Source organism: Lepus europaeus, chromosome 1, assembly GCF_033115175.1.
Source record: "Lepus europaeus isolate LE1 chromosome 1, mLepTim1.pri, whole genome shotgun sequence".
NCBI classification, from domain to species: domain Eukaryota; kingdom Metazoa; phylum Chordata; class Mammalia; order Lagomorpha; family Leporidae; genus Lepus; species Lepus europaeus.
Window position 1 is genome coordinate 74577766 of NC_084827.1, and position 19137 is coordinate 74596902.

General features: G+C 49.2%; 1 protein-coding gene across 4 annotated transcripts in view; it reads left to right on the top strand.

Annotated features, from left to right (window-relative positions):
• Positions 1-19137, top strand: part of MGAT5 (alpha-1,6-mannosylglycoprotein 6-beta-N-acetylglucosaminyltransferase) — a 372713-nt gene that overhangs the window by 265177 nt on the left and 88399 nt on the right. For all 4 annotated transcript variants that reach the window (XM_062199312.1, XM_062199298.1, XM_062199317.1 and 1 more), the window contains one exon: positions 18118-18251. In XM_062199312.1, the coding sequence (XP_062055296.1) occupies positions 18118-18251 (134 nt within the window). The remainder of the gene's footprint in view (positions 1-18117; positions 18252-19137) is intronic.

Genomic DNA, 19137 nt, shown 5'->3' on the forward strand with positions numbered 1-19137 from the left:
GAGGCAGAGATTACAGACAGGTCTTCCATCCGCTGGTTCAATCCCCAAATGGCTGCAGTGGTCGGAGCTAGACCAATCTGACGCCAGGAACCAGGAGCTTTTTCTGGGTCTCCCATGAGGGTACAAAGGCCCAAGCATTTGGGCCATCTTCTACTGCCTTCCCAGACAATTAACATAGAGCTGGATGGGAAGAGGAGCAGCCAGGACTAGAACCAGTGCCCATATGAATTCCAGCGCCATAGGCAGAGGCTTAACCTATTATGCCACATACAGCGTCAACCCCTCCTTGTCAGCTTTTTAAAAAAAGAAATGAGTTTACTAGTCCTTAATATGTGAGAGGTTTTCAGAAAGTTCATGAAAAACGTGCATTCTGAGACTATGCATGGATTTAAGGTTTTTTTGGTTTTTGTTTTTGTTTTGCAGCAAAGTGAACTTTAATTCCATTTGCCCATTTCTTTAGGTCTAAACAGTTTTGAAATCAGGCATAGTTTTTTCATAATAGGCGTTTTCCATAAATATTTTAGAGATTCCTGGTATGCATTTCAAAACATTTTTGTACCAAAACACGCTGATTTTATCCTCCCCCTTTTCACCCACTTTTGAAAGTGCTCTGTGTGACTGAAGTATTGAAAGCACACGTACTTGGGGTCTCCTTAGATTGTGCCCTCCTCGTGGAGTGTGCAATGAGAAGTCTGCAGAGAGAGCTCTGCACTGGTCGGTCAGGCCATCAGGCCCACGCCTCTGTGTCTAGGGTTCTGGTCCCCCTGCAGCAGAGCCAGCCTGGAAGGAGGGAAATGAAGATTCACCACTGGGGCTGTTTATAGGAGCAGTGAAATGAAATATGCTGGACCAGAACCTGTTTGCTCTCTTAAATACCCCTAGCACATTTCTCATATGAAGTCCTTCTCTCCTTCTCCAGTCCATTTTTTTTTTTCATGGAATTTCTACAGCCTTAACAGCCTGGCTTTTCTGCATCGTTTTGTTCCAGTCTCAGGAGTTCCCTGGCGCTGACTCGTGCGCATTCCCTGTGCAGTAGGGCATGGCCAGGTGTGCCAGCATCATCTTCCCAACTTCCGGTGGGGTTGCTGGTCAGACAACACTATGTTTATTACATTTACAGGATTAAAAAAAAAAAATTGAAAGATGAAGTTGGGGAGAAGAGGGAGAGCTCTTCCATCTGCTGGTTCACTCTCCAAATGGCCTGGTGGCTGCGGCTGGGCTAGGCTGAAGCCAGAAGCCATGAACTCCATCCCGGTCTCACACATGGGTGCAGGGCCAAGCACTTGGGCCATCCTCTGCCGCTTTCCTAGGCACATTAGCAGGGAGCTGGATTGGAAGTGGAGTAGCTGGGATTTGGACAGGCACTGGGATGCTGGTGTTGCTGGCAGCAGCTCAACCCGCTGCCCCACGGCACTGGCCACCGACCTCATCTACTGAATGTGGCCTTTTCCAGGAAGCTGCTAGATCTGCCTGTCCCTTCTCCTAAGCTCTAGCTTCTGCTTTGTTCTCTTGTTCATTTTCTCACAAGACTTCTGACCTAGGCCTTCGAATTGACAGCAGAGCCAGCTCAAGGGAGCTCAGCTTGGACCCAGCTATGCTTCCGCAAAGACTGTGGTGCCTTCTGTGTGTCCATGCGTCATGTCCAAGTGCCAAAGCAAAGTGCTCCAGACGTTAGGCCCCCTAGCCTGGAGCCCCCATTCCTTTCTCTTCTCCACCTTACTCCTCCCATGCCCCACGCCCCAGCCCTGGACTCTGTGAAGACACCCCAGCCCCTCACTACTGTGCCTCTTTCAGGTCACCACCTCAGCAGTAGTAGTATTTCCTATCAGATTCCACTCCAATGACTTCTTTCCAATTCAACTGTAAGAAGAATGGTAGCCCTCTGACAAGACCCCAGGAAGCCTTCCCCTAGCAAAGGTGGGTCCCTACCCCAAGTATAACCCTGGCATCTCTTGCACACAGATGTTTTCACGTGCTTGTAACACGCATGCTAATACTGCGTATCCTTTCCTGCACTTGTAGTATCCTAACTTATTTCCAGGTTCTACTCAAATTTGGGAAACTGTTGTTTCCAGAGCTGCTTTAGAGGCCACTGAGGGGCTGTTTGTCTTGGCAAAGCTTTTGTGATTTCTTGTCGGGGATCCACTGCTGCATTCTCCCTGCTTGCCATGGACTTGGCCTGGCTCTGTGTCTAAGTTACTCAGTCTCTATCTTTACTATGTGTGTTCTGCTGGTTTTAAACACCTCAGTGCCTCTCTCTTATTTCATCCAGACAAGGTGCAGTTTGCTTCAGTAACCGTGAGAAAAAAAAATCTACCCACACAGAAAAATAAAATAGAGTAAGTTTGCCTATACCATTTAGGAGAGAAAAATAAAACCTTCGAATTGATAACTTGCGCTGTGAATTACCCTAGGTGTGGATAGCTGTAATTATCCATGCTGCATGCATTTCCGTGGCTTCATGTGGTTCTGTGGAAACATTGGCCATGGTGCAACATGGTGATCTAACTGAATTTTTTGCCATCTTTCTCTGGAGACCCACTGAAACGAGCAATAGGCAGACATTGTGAGATTCCTCGTCTCTGGTGTCGGTCAGGTTGCATCTCAGACCTTAGGTATTTTTAATTTTTTTTTTAATTTGAAAGAAACAATTAGGGAGAAAGATCTTCCATCTGCTGATTCACTCCCCAAATGGCCACAACAGCTAGGGTGGGCCAGACTGAAACTGGGAGATTCTTCTGGATCTCCCACATGGGTGGCAGGGTCTCAAAGACTTCGGCCATCCTCTGCTGCTTTCCCAGGCAGATTAACAGGGCACTGCATCAGAAGTGGAGCCTTAATCTACCATGCCAAGTGCCAGCCCCTTCTCAAATACATTTTAAAACATTGGGGTCAGCATTGTGGCACAGCTGGTTAAGCTGCTGCCTCTAGCACCAGCATCCCATATGAGCACAGGTTCAAGTCCTGGCTGCTCCACTTCCAATCCAGCTCCCTGCTAATGTTCCTGGGAAAGCAGCAGAAGGTGGTCTGAGTACTTGGGACCCTGCCACCCTCCTGGGAGACCTAGATGGAGTTCAAGGTTTCCCCCCTCCCGCCTTTCAAATAAATAAAAAAGAAATCTTAGACGAGAAACCAAATCTGCCTAACAGCCTTGCTGTCCATGTGTCTACTGTAAATGTTCCTCATCCCCAAGCAATGATTGTTTGTGTAGCTTGGTTTTAGTGATATTTGTTTCTTGAGTATGTGCAATGCTTTGGCCATCATTCACAATGTGAAGGCACCAAACAATTTGCCTGCTGTGTGCTCACGTTGGGTATCACAGTCCAGGCTGGGAAATAGGCTCTTTGGTACTCAGGGAAATTAGAGGCTGAAAAGAGAGCCGTAACTATGAACTGAGTAAAGCAGATTGAGCCAAGAGAGAGAGAGATCTTCCATCCACTGGTTCGCTCTCCAAATGGCCACAAAGCCAGTGCTAGGCCAGCCTGAAGCCAGGAACCGGGAACTCCATCCTAGCCTCCCACGTGGCTGGCAGGGACCCAAGTACTTGGGCCATCTTCTGCCTTCCCAGGCACATTAGCTGGGAGCTGGATCAGAAGCAGAGACAGCACTTAATTCCAGGCACACATATATGGGCTGTGGGTGTTCCAAGAGGAGGCTTAACCCGCTGGGCCACAATGCCCGCCTCTGGACCACACCTGGAGACTCATTGCCCTCCCTGGAGCAGGCAGGTGAGGTGAGGAGCACAGGTTCCAGGCCTAAAGGACTTTGGAAGTCCGGCCTCTGCCGTGTCACCGGCTGCCTTCCGCTGTGGTGGGCCAGTTAGAGGGTGTCTTCCTGTTTATCCCCAGGGCAGGGGCGTGCACGCCATGTGACCTGGCCCTGTGCAGAACAGCTAGGCGGATTCTTCGCATTCTGCCCTGCATGCCAGCCACCACTGCTCCGACCCACTACCTTTGGCGTTCGGCAGTTGACCTCTGGTGGTGGCTTTGGCTCACGCGAGCCAGCAGAGCAGGCCTACCGTGACACTGGCAGAGCAGCCGCATGGTGTCTGGTGGCACTGAAGCCTTCTGCTCAGTGTGGAGCCACCAGCACAGGGCACAGCCTCTGCAGACTCCGCCGTGCTCTCTCACTCCCCTCCACCAGCATCCCCCGAGCAAGGGTATGGTAGGACCAGCGCTCTGAGCTTCCAAGGTGAGGGGGGCACGGAGGAATATCACCCACCTGCAGTATGGGGGCCTGGAGTTTCCTGAACCGCCACTGACACCCAGCAGCCTGGGCACTGTCCCTAGGGCATCCTGATGAGGTTCTGGAAGCTTCTTCTCTGGTCTCAGGTGAACACCTGGTTGCTCCATGGGCGTCTGGGTTCACCTGCCCACAGACGTCTTAAATCTCAGCTCCTGTTGTGAGTCCTCCACTGTGTGGCCCAACTGCTCAGTGCTGTCATCTTGCCTCTGCCTGCCTGCCTGCCGGCCTCTGTATTACACGTTCCCAGCCTCCTCTCCGGAAGAGCCTGGCGTCACTACCTTTGGGGAAGCAGTTGTAATGAAAATGGAAACATAACGCGGCTTTCTGTGAGCAGTTTTTACACCAGATGGCTTATTCTTCTATCACGTCTGCTTTTATCATGGGAATCGGCAGAAATGTCACGAGGGTCCTGGCAGCTCAAAGTCTTCCGTGACGTTTTATAGGACGCTTTTCAAGCTTACCAACAAAATCGGCTGCAATGTAAGCTGGAAACGTGCAGCCTGGTTGGTACCTTTGACAGTTCGCTTTGCTTGATCTGGGTTATGTCCGTCCGTCCACCATTTATTTATTTATTTGGGATATACAAAAGAGCCTTTATCTAATTCAGCATGACTTTGTTTTTTAGAGATTTATTTATTTGAAAGGCAGAGTTACAGAGAGACAGAGGCAGAGAGAGAGAGAGGTCTTCCCTCCGCTGGTTCACTCCCTAGATGGCTGCAATGGCTGGAGCTGCGCCGATCCGAAGCCAGGAGCTTCTTCTGAGTCTCCCACGTGGGTGCAGGGGCCCAAGGACTGGGGCCATCTTCTACTGCTTTCCCAGGCCACAGCAGAGAGCTGAATTGGAAGTGGAGCAGCCGGGACTCAAACTGGCATCCACATGGGATGCTGGCACTGCAGGCGGTGGCTGTATCTGCCACACCACAGCGCCGGCTCCAAGCATGACATCATTAAGTAGAGTTCGAGGTTGGCTTGCTTACTTGTGATCTCCAGCCCTGGATTATTTTTTCTTATTTATTGCCTGTGTGTCCAGCTGCAAGTCCTCAGTGGAGGGATCACCGTTGTTTGCTTGTGTGTCCTCGCCGTTTCGCTCCCTGCCTGGATCATTCTCAGTGCTCGTGTGCTGAATGTTGAATGCAGGGCAGCGTGTGGAATCCTGTGACATCCAGTTTTCCGTGTCACTATCTCTGATCTGTTTCCCTCCTTGCCGACATCTACTTTGTGGCCTACAAAGGCGAATCTAGTAATTTGTCAATTCCGGAGATGCTAACGTAACACTGCTCATCTCCAGGGTTGAGGCTGGGATCTGGGATGGAGTAGGAAGCAATTGTGGCTAGTGATGAATTCCAAGAATGGCTTCGGTTTTGGAGCTTGTGTGCTAAGAGCACGATGCTGGAGGTGCTTCCGGCATGGCCTGCTGTGGCCTGCTAACGTAGGTTTCCCATTCACGAAGTTTCCAGTTCACAAAGCACTCACAACATCCTGACTCGGTTCCTTCTGGCCTCTGGCAGTCAGGCACGTGACACACGGCCTGTCCTCAGGCAGCACAGCGAAGTGTGATCGGGGCTTGGACTCTCCGTGGTCACAGAGAGCAAAGGAGGGGGGCTTCCACTGTCGTGGAGAGTCAGGAAACCCCTCAGCTGGAGCCAGGCTGCAGCGTGCAGGGGGTGAAGATTTCCAGCAGGAAGCCGCCCTCAGTCTCATACGTGTTTCCAAGCAGTGTTGTAGCAACCTATGTTTGCCAGGCAGCACAGAGCGGTGGATTGGGGCTGGGAGCAGAGAGGAAGGGGGTGTGGCTATGAGTGTGGAGGCCACTTAGAAATCCACAGTGGTGTTTATGAGGGAGCAGTGACATCTGATATATGTTGATGTCAACAGGAAGTAGAAGCATCTAAATGTCCTGCAGTGGGGCGTGTGTGCTATGATCTCTTTCAGATTGGCTTGGTCACACGGCTATGTTAGCTCTTGTCCCTGGGAGTTGTTGATGCCCCGTCTCGGCAGATTGGGGGTGAGGGCGGGGCATGGTGTTGTGATGGTCTCCTTTCCCCCCGCTTACCTCTCAGTCGGAGTCACTCTCGGGGGTGCCGTGCTCACTGGCGTGCACAGGAACCATCTGCAGCCCTTACCCCTCCCTGCTTTCACAGGCAGCACTGGGAGCAGGCATTTCCATCCATGTCTCACGTGGAGGGCCTGGGTTCCACGTCTGACTCCAGCTATCTGCTAATGCAGACCTAGGAGGCAGCAGTGATGGTTCCCGCCACCCACAGGGGAGTCCTGGATCACGTTCTCGGATCCTGGCTTTGGCTCAGCCCAGCCCTGGCTGTTGTGGACATTTGCAGAGTGAACCAGCAGATAGGAGCTCTCTATCTCCCAGAAAAGCAAAATAGATAAAAACCGTGGCACTGGCTAGGCATGAGAAATGATTAGCAGGAAGTGAATCTGCTAAACCCGTCTCTTCCCCTGAGCCCTGGTCAGATAGCATCCCCTAGGGCCATGTGAGCACCTTGGGAGGCCCAGCGAGTGGAGGGAATCCACGACAACCACCTGCGTGGAACAGAGCCGCACGGTGTGGGGGAAGGGAGGTCCGTTGCTCAGAGGGCGCCAGCAGAGCAGGGTGACAGGGCACCCCCCTGGGACAGATGCGTCCAGGCGCAGCACGCACGGGTGTGCAGTGACGTGCTGTGCTTATGACCCAGAAGGACGTCTGGGGCACGTTGTGTGAGTGGAAGATGATTACATGGGGAGATGTAATGGGATCCAGTTCCAGTGTGAGGATAAAAAAGATCTAGAAGCCGAAGGAAGAGCCCACGAATGGCAGTCGTTTCCAAGCAGTGAGATGATGGGCGGCTACTTTCTTCCTTATCTCTTTCTCTATTATCTAAAAAACCAAAAATGTACACTGAAGATGTTTTTTCTGTTTTAAACAGGAAAATGAATAAAAGCAGCTGTGTAGAGGGGAAAGAAAAGCTTGTTTATTGCAGAAGTCTTGGAAAACTTGATGAGGCCCAGACTAAGAAGGGCGGAGAGGGGGGTGTGAATTGATGGACTTGGGGAGATTGGTCTCCCCAAGACATGGGGACCGACCAGTCTGTGGGCTACAGAAGGAGCGAGCCCAGGCTGGTTCTGGGGTCTCTGCTCTTAGTGACCCAGTGGCGTGGGTGTAACTCAACATGCCTTGAGGTGTTCGGGGCTTGCTGGCAGAAAAACAGCCCTTACAGATGTGTGCGACTGAAGGAAAGGTCAGTTCTACTTAACAATTTTTTTGAATTATAATTTAAAAGAAGTCATGGTGACTTGCTAGATAATATGTTGTGCCTGAGCAAGTGCCAACAGAGGAGCACATACATTGATAAAATTTGACCGGCCTTATTGCCAGCAGTGGAGAGTGGGCTCATGACCTGAAGAACTCTCGACCCTGAAGCTCAAAGCAACAGGTTTTATAAAGGCAAAAACCACCAAAGCGGGGGTGGGGGTGAGGAATATGTAGTTGCTAGGATTGTGGGAATACATGGTTACTAGGGTCAAGTTGACCCAAGGCCTATGGGAAACTACTATCAATTACAGTCTTGACAATACCAATTACGATCTTGACATTAGTCCAGGTATTGACCTAAGTTATGTGTGGGACATAGACAAATTACAATATCGGCATTAATCCAAGTATAGCCCTTTTTTTTCCCTCCCTTAAAGATTTATCTATTTTAAAGGCAGAGTTACAGAGAGGCAGGAGCAGAGAGAGAGATCTTTGATTCGCTGGTTCATTCCCTTGATGGCTGCAATGGCCAGAGCTATGCTGATTTGAAGCCAGGAGTTAGGAGCTTCTTCTAGGTCTCCCATGCAGGTGCAGGGGCCCAAGGACCTGGGCCATCTACTGCCATAGCAGAGAGCTGGATCAGAAGTGGAGCAGCCAGGACTCCAACTGGCACCCATATGGGATGCTGGCACTGCAGGTGGTGACCTTACCTGCTATGCCACAGCGCAGCCCCCAGCCTATCTGTTTTAAGCTTGAGAGATGCTAGAGTGTCTGAGTTCTGCCAAGTGGGTTGTTGTATACTATTATTCTCTTAGTTTTAGACCGTAGTTGGTTTCAGACCATGCTCTCACAGTGGGGGGTGCTTTGTCAAGATGGACTCTCGGGTGCTCTAAAATGGAGTCCCTCCATCAGGGTGTCACTTCACACAGTGTAGGCTTCATTTGTTGAGTACACAACAACAACTTAAGGGCAACAACTCTGTTTTAATTCCTGAATTCCTACCATAGACCCTAGTCTATGGGAAGAGCACTCTGAAATGTTGACACAAGAATGAGTTATTCAAGCAAATAGTGTTTTCCTGTGTGTTTAAATGACCTGCAGTAGTTTGAAGATTTATGGAGTGCAATGTGACATTTCAGTACATACTTACAATGTGTAATTGGCATGGTTGTCATCTTGAGCATTTATCATGTCTTTGTGTTGGGAACATTCAAAGTCCTGTCTGCTAGCTAGCTTGAAATATACAATTAGTTGTTGTCAACTATGGTTACCCCACTGAGCCCTACAAGTTATTCCTGTTATCCACCTATGCTACTTAGTAGGATTTCTTTAAAGTAATCGTGACCATAATTTGCTTAGTTAACACATCAAACCAATGTATAATCACTTGCAAATTGGTGCTTCCAAAGTGTTTAAAATACTTTTCTTTAAAAGAAAAATTATTTGAAAGAGTTAGACAGAAGAGATCTTTGATGGCTCATTACACAAATGCAGTCAGCAACCAGGGTTGGACCAGGCTGAAGCCAGGAGCCAGGCACTCCATCCGGGTCTCCTGTATGGGTAGTTGGGACCCAAACACTTGGGCCCTTATCTTATCTGCTGCCTCCCAGGCTCATTAGCAGGAAGTTGGCTTGGAAGCAGAGTCGGAACTCTGGTACTGTGACATGGGTTGTCGGCATCGCAGACAGGGACTGAACCTGCTGCACCACAATGCCCGTCCCATTACTGCTTTTCTCAGTAAGAGAAGATGTTTCCCTGAAATCGTCATTATTATTCTTTTAGTTGGGAAGAGGTTTATTTTCATTCGCAGTCTTGGAGGCACCCAGTTCAAGATTGGGCAGGCCTCACTAGTCCGCCCTCTGGTGATTGCATTCTTGCAATCTTGTAGTCCCGAATCTACACGGAACATCACATGGCAAGAGGCAGCACAGGTGTCTGTGTGTCCCCTTATAATGCCACCGTGATCTGATCATGGGCCCCGTTCCAACAGCCGAATTCACTCTTGTCACTGCTCAAATGCTCCACCTCTAAATATTACAGTTCAATTAAGGTTTCACCTTCTTAATACAATTAACTTATAACTTCAGGATTTAAACGTCTGCATGAGTTCAGGAGCTGGTCTTGTTCAAATCATGGCCCTTTTCTTTCTTCCTTCCTTTTCTGTTTTTCAGCTTTGTGTGCATTTGTTTACGATAATGGTAAATTCGAAATGCGTACAGAAGACAGAATATATAGCGAGCACCCATGTATCCACTGCCCCAGCTTCAACAGTTATCAACTCATTGCCAGTTTTATTTGAGCTCTACTTCTGCCAGCTTCCCATCTGTACTGTCTTATTTTGAAGCTCATCATGACAGCATATCATTTCATCCATAAATGCATCAGAATATATCTCGAAAAGGCAAAAAACTTTTGTTTTAAATGGGCCATAATAGAGGGTTGTCATTCCTAGATGGAAATTTACTAGTATTCTTCCTTTTAAAAATATCTTTCATTTTTTTATTTATGTACTGGAGAGGCAGAAAGAGAGAGGGAGAGGTTTCCTCCATGGGCGTTGGTTCACTTACCAATCACTGCCCCTGGCTTCAGTCTGGCCGTGCCCTGGCTGCCCTGGGCATTTGGGGAGTCAACCAGTGAATGGAAAAATCGCACATCTCTCACCCGCAGCCTCATCTGTGTCACTTTGCCTTTCAGACAAACAAAGGAATCTTTTTACGAAGTGTGTAAGGTGTGATGTATCATGCTGTTCTGTTTTCCCCACGGTGAAACTTCGTGATATGGCCAGTGGAGGCTGACTTTCCCTCCTGTGCTGCTGTCCTCTGGCCTCGTGGCAGAGCATTAAAAATATGCTGTGTTAGGGGCCGAAATCTAGTGTCTCACTCACTAGATAGTCTACACAAGGGAAAGAAATGTCCAGTCTACCTAATGCGGCAGTGGTTCTCCTCGTGGTCATTTACAGGGACATAAATCCAATTTGTGCTTAATTTTGCCACATTTTAAAAGTTGTTTTAAAACAGAACTTTCTGGCCGGCGCCGTGGCTTAACAGGCTAATCCTCCGCCTTCGGCACCGGCACACCGGGTTCTAGTCCCGGTCGGGGCGCCGGATTCTATCCCAGTTGCCCCTCTTCCAGGCCAGCTCTCTGCTATGGCCTGGGAAGGCAGTGGAGGATGGCCCAAGTCCTTGGGCCCTGCCCCCGCATGGGAGACCAGGAGAAGCACCTGGCTCCTGGCTTCGGATCAGTGAGATGCGCCGGCCGCAGCGGCCATTGGAGGGTGAACCAACGGCAAAAAGGAAGACCTTTCTCTCTCTCTCTCTCTCTCTCTCTCTCTCACTGTCCACTCTGCCTGTCAAAAAAAAAAAAGAACTTTCTGTCATGCAGAATGAGTCTTATCTTAGTTTATCCGTTTGTTTCAGCAAGTTGCCCTAAAAATTTGGAGGTTTAAAACAACCTTATTCTTTTAGCTCTGAAAATTTTATTGAGGGCTGGTGCTGTGGCACAGCAGGTTAAAGCTGTGGCCTGCAGCACCAGCATCCCATGTGGGTGCTGGTTCAAGTCCTGGCTGCTCCACTTCTGATCCAGCTCTCTGTTATGGCCTGGGATAGCAGTAGAAGATGGCCCAAGTCCTTGGGCCCCTGCACCCACGTGGGAGACCTGGAAGAAGCTCCTGACTACAGATCAGCACAGCTCTGGCCATTGAGGCCAATTGGGGAGTGAACCAGCAGGTGGAAGACTCTCTCTCTCTTTCTTTCTCTCTCTCTCTCTCTCTCTCTCTCTGGCTCTACCTCACTCTATAACTGTCTTTCAAATAAATAAAATAAATCTTAAAAAAAAATCTTATTGCGCTGTTTGAGGAGAGTGCTCCCACGTCCTGGTTCACTCTTCACATGCCTGAAATAGCCGGAGCTGAGCTAAGGCAAAGCTGGGAGCTGGGAACTCAATCCAGGTCTCCCACAGCAGTAGCAGGGACCCAAGTACTGGGGGCATAAGTCTGCTGCCCAAGGCGAGCATCAGCAGGAAGCTGGAATCAGGAGTTGGAGCCAGGAGTTGAATCCAGGCACTCTGATGAGAGACGGGAGCACCCTAACGGGACTCTTAACTGCTGTGCCAGATGCCTGCCCTCAGCCATTTGATTTGGATTGATCCATTAGGAATTCTGAAGGGGCTTCCATGGATGTGCTTAGTCTGGGCTGAGGCAGAAAGAGTAAGGGGGTTGGGGTTGGAGGGCGGAGTCTACCTCCATGATGGCTTCTGGACTCACACGTATGGTGTCTGTCTTGGGCTCGTGGTGCACACGTTTCCTGGAGGGCCTTTCCCCGTGGGCTGGGGTTACCATGGTGTGTTAGCCTCAGAGTGGCTGCTCGTCTTACATGACAGCTGGCTTCCATGACAGAAAGCGGAAGCTGCCAGCCCCTGAAAGACTGGATACGACATCATGTTGGCTGTGTTGTAGGATCAGCCCAGCCCTGATCCTAGAGCGTGAACGAATAGACGAGATGGGTGTGGTGGGCGGATGTGTGTCCATTTTTAAGTTGATAGATCATCTTTCAGGTATCGTTTGCACACGGGAGGCTTGAATCACATTTCTGGAGTTCATCAGGAGCCCATCCCAAGGCCTGCTGCGCGTGGATCTGTGTGATTATCTAATTCTGGCTTATGGGCCTCACAAATATGGAGGATTTTGAAAAAAATAACTAATGACAGTCACATCACCTTCCATTTGATGGCTGGAAATGTCTGTGTTTTATCTAACCAAAACTATTTTCCTTCTCAAAACACCACAGAATATTCATTGGAAGAAGGCTGGAAAGTAGCTATTTAAGTGAAAATACTAAGAATTAGTGTGATGAAATTCTGTAAAAAACCAAAATCAGTGAAAGCCACATTTATACTATCTCTTATACTATCTCTTCCTATATATTTGTGAGTTATTTCAGTACAAACCCAATACATACCTTAGGTCTGAGGGTGAGCCTTGGGTGTGTTTGATATCACATAGCATCAAGATAAAAGGGAATACTTAATTTTGGCCTTTTAACATCTCTGGGTAAAAGCAAAGATTTCTTGACGGTGAATCAAGTCTGTGGTTGCCTCACAAGCTGAGATACCATGCCTGCCTGTTGCTCAGCTAGTTAACATTGAGAATATTGTTTAATACTGAAAATTCTTTTTCTATTCCAAATTATTTTGGGTTGACTGCAGTCTCATTTTATGCTCACTCTCCATTTCGTCAGCGTGATAACAGCGTGCTTCAGTTTTCAGAGTTAAAGTCCACTGAGGGCACAGTTAGAACTTGCGCCGTTCAGTTATATATGGGTACACGTGTCTGGGCACCCACACATATATACTCATAGAGAATTTGTTCTTGTTTTACTTATTTTTAGTACACCGAGTCTTTAATAAATGAATATCTACTTAGATTTCTACTGTAGAGGAATACGTAGGATTTTTTTCTATGATTTAGTTTTTCCACAGTGCTTTTTTCTAATTTGATGGTTGTAATCTTCAAATTGAACACATGCAGCCAAGTTTGGGTTGAGCCAGAGTGTATCTCATTTGCTAATTTCGTAAAAGGTTTCATGACATACCCTGACAGATTGGAGACATGTGGAATGATCCCTAAATGCCGGACTAAGGATCCTTAAGTCAGGCGAGTGAAGATGTTCTCTTGGCATGCCAAGGCTTGCGTGATGAAGTTTAGCACTGCGAAGACGGGCACAGTGACCTGAAGCAAGGTCCACAATGGAAAGAGCTGCCTGAACTTATTTTCAGAACATTATTGATGTTTCACAAATCTCCTGCAGTCTGTAGCATGTAAAGGTTTCATTGTGGTCCCGTGTGCACAAGGCACAAGCAGCTCGAGAAACCCAGGGTCTAGGGCATATGAGGGGCGTTCATAAGATTTGTGGAAAAGTAGAATTTGAAAGAGAAGTTTCCAGTTCATGCCTCTCGTTTTTTAATCTCTGCCTGGTTTCTTCATAATGTCCGTTTTCCATGAGCTCTGTATAAAGACTCCTTGTGTATAATTGGAGGCTCGTGTGTGCTGTAGTTTACCTTACCATGTGATTTGCCTCTGAAGCCTGGTTTACCACTGAGTTCGCAGGGTTCAGAAGGTGGAATATTTGGACACTAAGCAGTGAGGGTTTTGAATCCCAGCATTGCCATTTCCTGATACATAGACCTGAGGTAGCTTAAGTAAATCTTGTGCTGTTTTCTCACGTGCACAAACATCTTACAAGGTTGCCGTGAGAATAAATTGAGACACTATCATACACTCAGCACGGAACTCAGAACATGCAATCAAACATCAGCTATTTTTTTTAAAGATTTATTTATTTATTTGAAAGTCAGAATTAGAAAGAAGGAGAGGCAGAGAGAGAGAGAGGTGTTCTATCTGCTGGTTCATTCCCCAATTGGCTACAACGGCCAGAGTTGCACCAATCCGAAGCCAGGAGCCAAGAGCCTCCTCCAGATCTCCCACATTGGGTACAGGGGCTCAAAGACTTGTGCTATCTTCCACTGCTTTCCCAGGCCATAGCAGAGAGCTGGATTGGAAGTGGAGCAGCCTGGTCTCGAACCGGCACCCATATGGGATGCCGGCACTGCAGGTGGCGGCTTTACCCCTTACGCCACAGCGCCGGCCCCAGCTATTTTTAAAGCCCCATGTATCTTCTGGGATGGAGCAGTTACCTGCATCTCACTTGTGGGGTTTCGTAGTTTTACCTTCAGTATAAGTATCTACTCTTTGAAGTCCTCCCCTCACCGCTCAAGTCTGTGTACCCATCTTTAGCAAGGGCCAAAGGGAAACTTGGCCTGCGATTAGATCTCCCTGAGAAGGGTGTTTCGGAGAACCTCAGCTTGAGCGTGTGGCATTGGACGTGCTGTGCGCAGTGTCTTGCGCGCTGGGGTTAAGGCCAGGGCGCTGTCTTCACTTGTTAGCAGCACACACCTGCTGCGAAGCCACCCCATCACCCAGAGCCCGTGCTGGCCTCAGCCTGTACTGGTTCCCTGCTGGGGGGAATCGCAGCAGAGTGAACGCTCCTGCTGATGGAGCTCAGGCTCCTGTGAGTTCAGTCTTCCCTGGGAAGAGACGTGGGGTGTGTCAGTGCTGCCTGCATTTCTCCTGAAGTCTCACCAGAGGTCCTTAGACCAGACGTGCAGGTTGTGACACTGCGAGTTCCCTTCCCGCAAAGGGAGGGAGGGGTCGGTGCCAGGATTCTGGGTCACCACTGACATGGAGGAGAGCTCGTGTGTGCCGTTCCTTCTCCCTCATGGCGCCAAGGTGGCCCTGGTGCCGATTGTACCTGTGGTGCCACAGGTGCCTGATCTTCCTCATGGAAGCTTCTGGACTCCCTCTCACCTCTCTAGCTGCAAGCCAAGGGGATCTGCAGCTGAGAAGTGTGCACTGATAGGTGTTCTTGTTTCTCTGGGAGCATGTAGTCATTTTTGTTACAACTTAGGATAGTCTAAGTAAGTGTTCCACCTGCTACATAATTTTGTTTGTGGTTTCTTATTAAAAAAAAAAAAAAGGCCCATATAGGGACTGGATAACTGAATTGCAGAAGCACTTATATAAAGCACAAGGCTGTAACTGCCACTTAAATTTAATGAAAATAAAAATCATGATTGGGGCTGGCACTGTGGCGTAGCGGGTAAAGCCGCTGCCTGCAGTGCCGGCATCCCATATGGGTGCCGGTTCGAGTCCCGGCTGCTCCACTTCTGATCCAGCTCTCTGCTATGGCCTTGGAAAGCAGTGAAAGATGGCCCAAATGCTTGGGCCCCTGCACCCACGTGGGAAACCCAGAAGAAGCTCCTGGCTCCTGGCTTCAGATCAGCACAGCTCTGGCCTTGGGGAGTGAACCAGCGGGTGGAAGACCTCTCTTTCTCTCTCTGCCTCTACTTCTCTCTGTGTGTGACTCTTTCAAAGAAATAAATAAATCTTTAAAAAAAAATCATGATCCCTGGGCCAGCATTGTGACACAGTGGGTTAAGCTGCTGCTTGCAACACTGATGTCCCATGACAAAGGGCCAGCTTGAGGCCAGGCTCCTGACCCAGCTCTGTGCTGACACGCCTGGGAAAGCAATGGAAGATGGCCCAAGTGCTTGGGCTTCTGCCACCCATGTGGGAGACCCGGATGGAGTTCCTGGCTTCGGGCTTCAGCCTGGTCCAGCGCTGGCTGTGTAGAAATCCAGCAGATGGAAGATGTCTTCCCTTCTCTGGTCTCTCTGTCTTTCAAATAAATAAAACTTTAAAAAGAAAAGAATTCCCAAGTTTAAAGCATCAGATTCTAGCGCTCATAGAGTTTTACAGTGAACCAGAAGTTGCATAGGGAGGCGTTTCCAGCTGCCATAGACCTGTGGATGCGCTCAGGCACTCTCCCCATGTCCACGCCAGCTCCTGAAAGAGGGAAAGAAAGGAGGAAGCAGCTGGTGCCTGTTGGTGGTGGTAGAACTTTCTCAGTCCTTGAGTTTCCATTGCCCTTGCCTCTGGACACTGTTCAGAACTGCAGCAAGGAAGCAACAGATCGCCCGGACCCAGCAGAACTCTCGTCACAGCCTGGGGCCGCCTCGTTCTGTCGCCCCCATTATGCAGTGGCCTGGATGGTGACAGCAGTGTTCATGCAGCTCCGTGTGTCCCTGTGCCTCACAGCTGTCCCCAGCCTTCCCTCTTGGCCCAACTCCCCTGTGCAGGGCTGATGAAAATGGGTTGGAGTGTCCCATTTCTGGCTGTCTTGTGTTTCTTTTTCATGTTTGTTTATTTGAGGGGTAGAGATCCTGTTTGCTGGTTCACCCTCCAAGTTCCACAACAGACTGGGGGTGGTGGGGTATTGGTGGGGGGTGGGAGGGAAGCCAGGAGCTGCTAACTCAATCCAGGTCTCTCATGTGGGTGGAAGGGACCCCGTCACTTGAGCCACCACCACTACCTCCCAGGACTCCCAATAGCAGGAAACTGGATTCGGGAGCCAGAGCCATGAATTGGATCCAAGCATTCCAATGTGGGGTATGAACATCTTACCTGCTAAGTGAAAAGTCTGCCCATCTGTTCTTTCTGCAACTTTTATTTAAAGGGCAGAGTTAAAGCCAGATCTTCCATTCTCTGGTTCACTCCCCAAATGGCCACAATGGCTGGAACACGCCAAAGGCAGGAGCTTAGAACTCCAGCTGGGTCTCCCATGTGGGTACAGGGGCCCAAGCACTTGGGCCATGTTCTGCTGCCTTCCCGTGTGCGTTAGCAGGGAGCTGCATGGGAAGTGGAGCAGCTGGGACTTGAACCGCGGCCATCACTGGCAGTAGCTTAACCCACTGCACCCATCTTAAAAGTTTTCCAGGCCACCATTGTTCTAGGGAAAGCACTCCTTAGTCCTGAGAAAACCAGACGACAGCACAGGGACCCACCTCCCCTGCGTGTAGACCACCCCTTGTGAATGGATATAGTTGGAGCTGTCGTATGTGGATTTTACGGAATCCTGAGGGTTTTCAATTACCGAGAGGAATTTGGTTTCATGTTATTTATAGCTGCTCTATCCAGGTCAGAACCAAGCAGAGCGGCTACTTCGCTTAATATTGGCCATCTCTGCCTGGCCATCTCCTGAAATAATGAGAATTCTCTGGACAGAGTGACAGGACTGAAGGAGGGGGTCTCAGCTTAGTCAAGAGAAAATTGTTTTCTAATTGTCACTTTCTGGACAAACTTCTTAAAAGCAAATGTTTGGAAAGAACGCACAATTGCTTTTCTCCTTGGTTACGTATTGAAATAGAAAGGTTGTAAAACCCAGGATGAGAGAGACCGAAGGACACCCTGTTTCCTTAGAATAGTCTACCCTGTAGCCACCATTCTTTTGCAGTAGCTGGCTTTCAAGAGGGTTTGCATTCCAGCCAGCTTTCCGTTTTCTTCTATATTCATCCCGTGCACCTGTTTGGTGTAGCGCCATCAGTACCGTCAGGCGTTGCTTAACAGATGCGGGAGGTTGTTTGAGAGAAACATGTCACTGGGTTTTCTGTCATTGTACAGGCATCACAGAGGATACCTGCACAAGCCTTGATGGCCAGCATGTCACCTGGCAGTATAATCCCATGGGACCACTGGCATATGTGTGGTCTGCTGTGGCCCATGACTGTACATGTTGTATTGGTGGGTTATTGTTAGCTGAGGTGAAGGGTTGGGTTTACAGTGCCCGCTTTCCCCCAAACCCCTTTTCCCGACCTGGGTGCTGAATGCGGCTGCAGTCACATAGGTTGTGTGTGGTGCCCACTGCTGTTCAGAACCGCCGGTCAGCCATGGTCCCTACAGAGTTCTGGCTGTGAAGTGGCGGCTCTGGATGACAGCCTGTCTGGCCTTGTACAGAGCAAGGAAGGAGGGGCAAGGTGCACAGCTGAATGAGCTTGAACGTTGATTGTCCCCTAAACAGCAGGGTTTGCTTCAGGTTCATCCATCATGGGGAGAATTCTTCATGTGAAGGTTGTGCTGAGTGTGAGCGTGGAGGGGAGTGGGGGAAAGGAAAAGGAACAGGGGGCAACGAAAACGGGCAGGTGCGTGTGAGATCACAGCATTAAGTTTGTCACTTGTTGCTGCTTCGTGCTGGTGGCTGCCTAACCTTCTTGTCCTTTCCTTCCCACGTCAGCTCATACCCCAGACAACAGCTTCCTGGGGTTTGTGGTGGAACAGCACCTCAACTCCAGCGACATCCACCACATTAATGAGATCAAAAGGCAGAACCAGTCCCTTGTGTATGGCAAAGTGGACAGCTTCTGGAAGGTGAGTCACTGTGTGTGTGTGTGTGTCTCACTAAGAAGCTTGTTGGGTAATTTAATTTAACTTTGATCCAGGGAGTAATCAAACCAAGTGCCCGGGGCTTAATGGGATCTGCTCAGCAGTAAACTAGAATGTTGGCAGATTCGGCGGCTCAGCGCTTGGGTGTTTCGCCGCGTGCGTGCAGCGACCCGCTTCGCTCTTTGCATGTCAGGAGTGCATGCTGCAGTGGCTTTCACATCTTGTGCAGTTGCTCTGGGTTTCCCATCCATGGATTCAACTAACTACAGATGGAAAAATATGAAAAAGCAATGGCGTCTAGTTCAGAGTTGCTTTGTTTTCATTATTCCCTAAACAATACAGTGTAAGTGCTGCATATAGAATAAAATGTGCATTTTGTTTAGAATTTTTAGTAGTCTAGAAGTGACTTTAAGCATACAGGAGATGTGTGCAGCCTGTTGTGCAAAAACTGTGCCATTTTATGTAATGGACTTGGGCATCTGCAGATTTTGGTGTCTATAACGGGTCCTGAATGAATCCCCTAATATCGAGGGACAACTGTGATTGCCTATGAGAATCGGGGCCTCCAGGTGCTGGGTATCTCTGCACAGAGACCTTTGCTAAGCAAGTCTTTTCCTCTGCCTTCCGGAAAGTGTTTTGTAAAGGTGAGCACTCCTTTCCCAGGGTTCATCAGGCCTTGGCTTTCTTGGGGCTGTAACTGATACTCACGTAACCTGGAAAGGGAGATGTCCATGGGGCTCCCAGTGCGCAGTTTGCTCAGAGAGGTCACCGGAGAAGCAGGCCTCCTGGCCAGGGAAGGAAGCAGATTTTCCCGAAGCCTTGGGCTGCTGAGCCCTAGAGGGCGCCTTCACACCCTGGCATGATTGCCAGA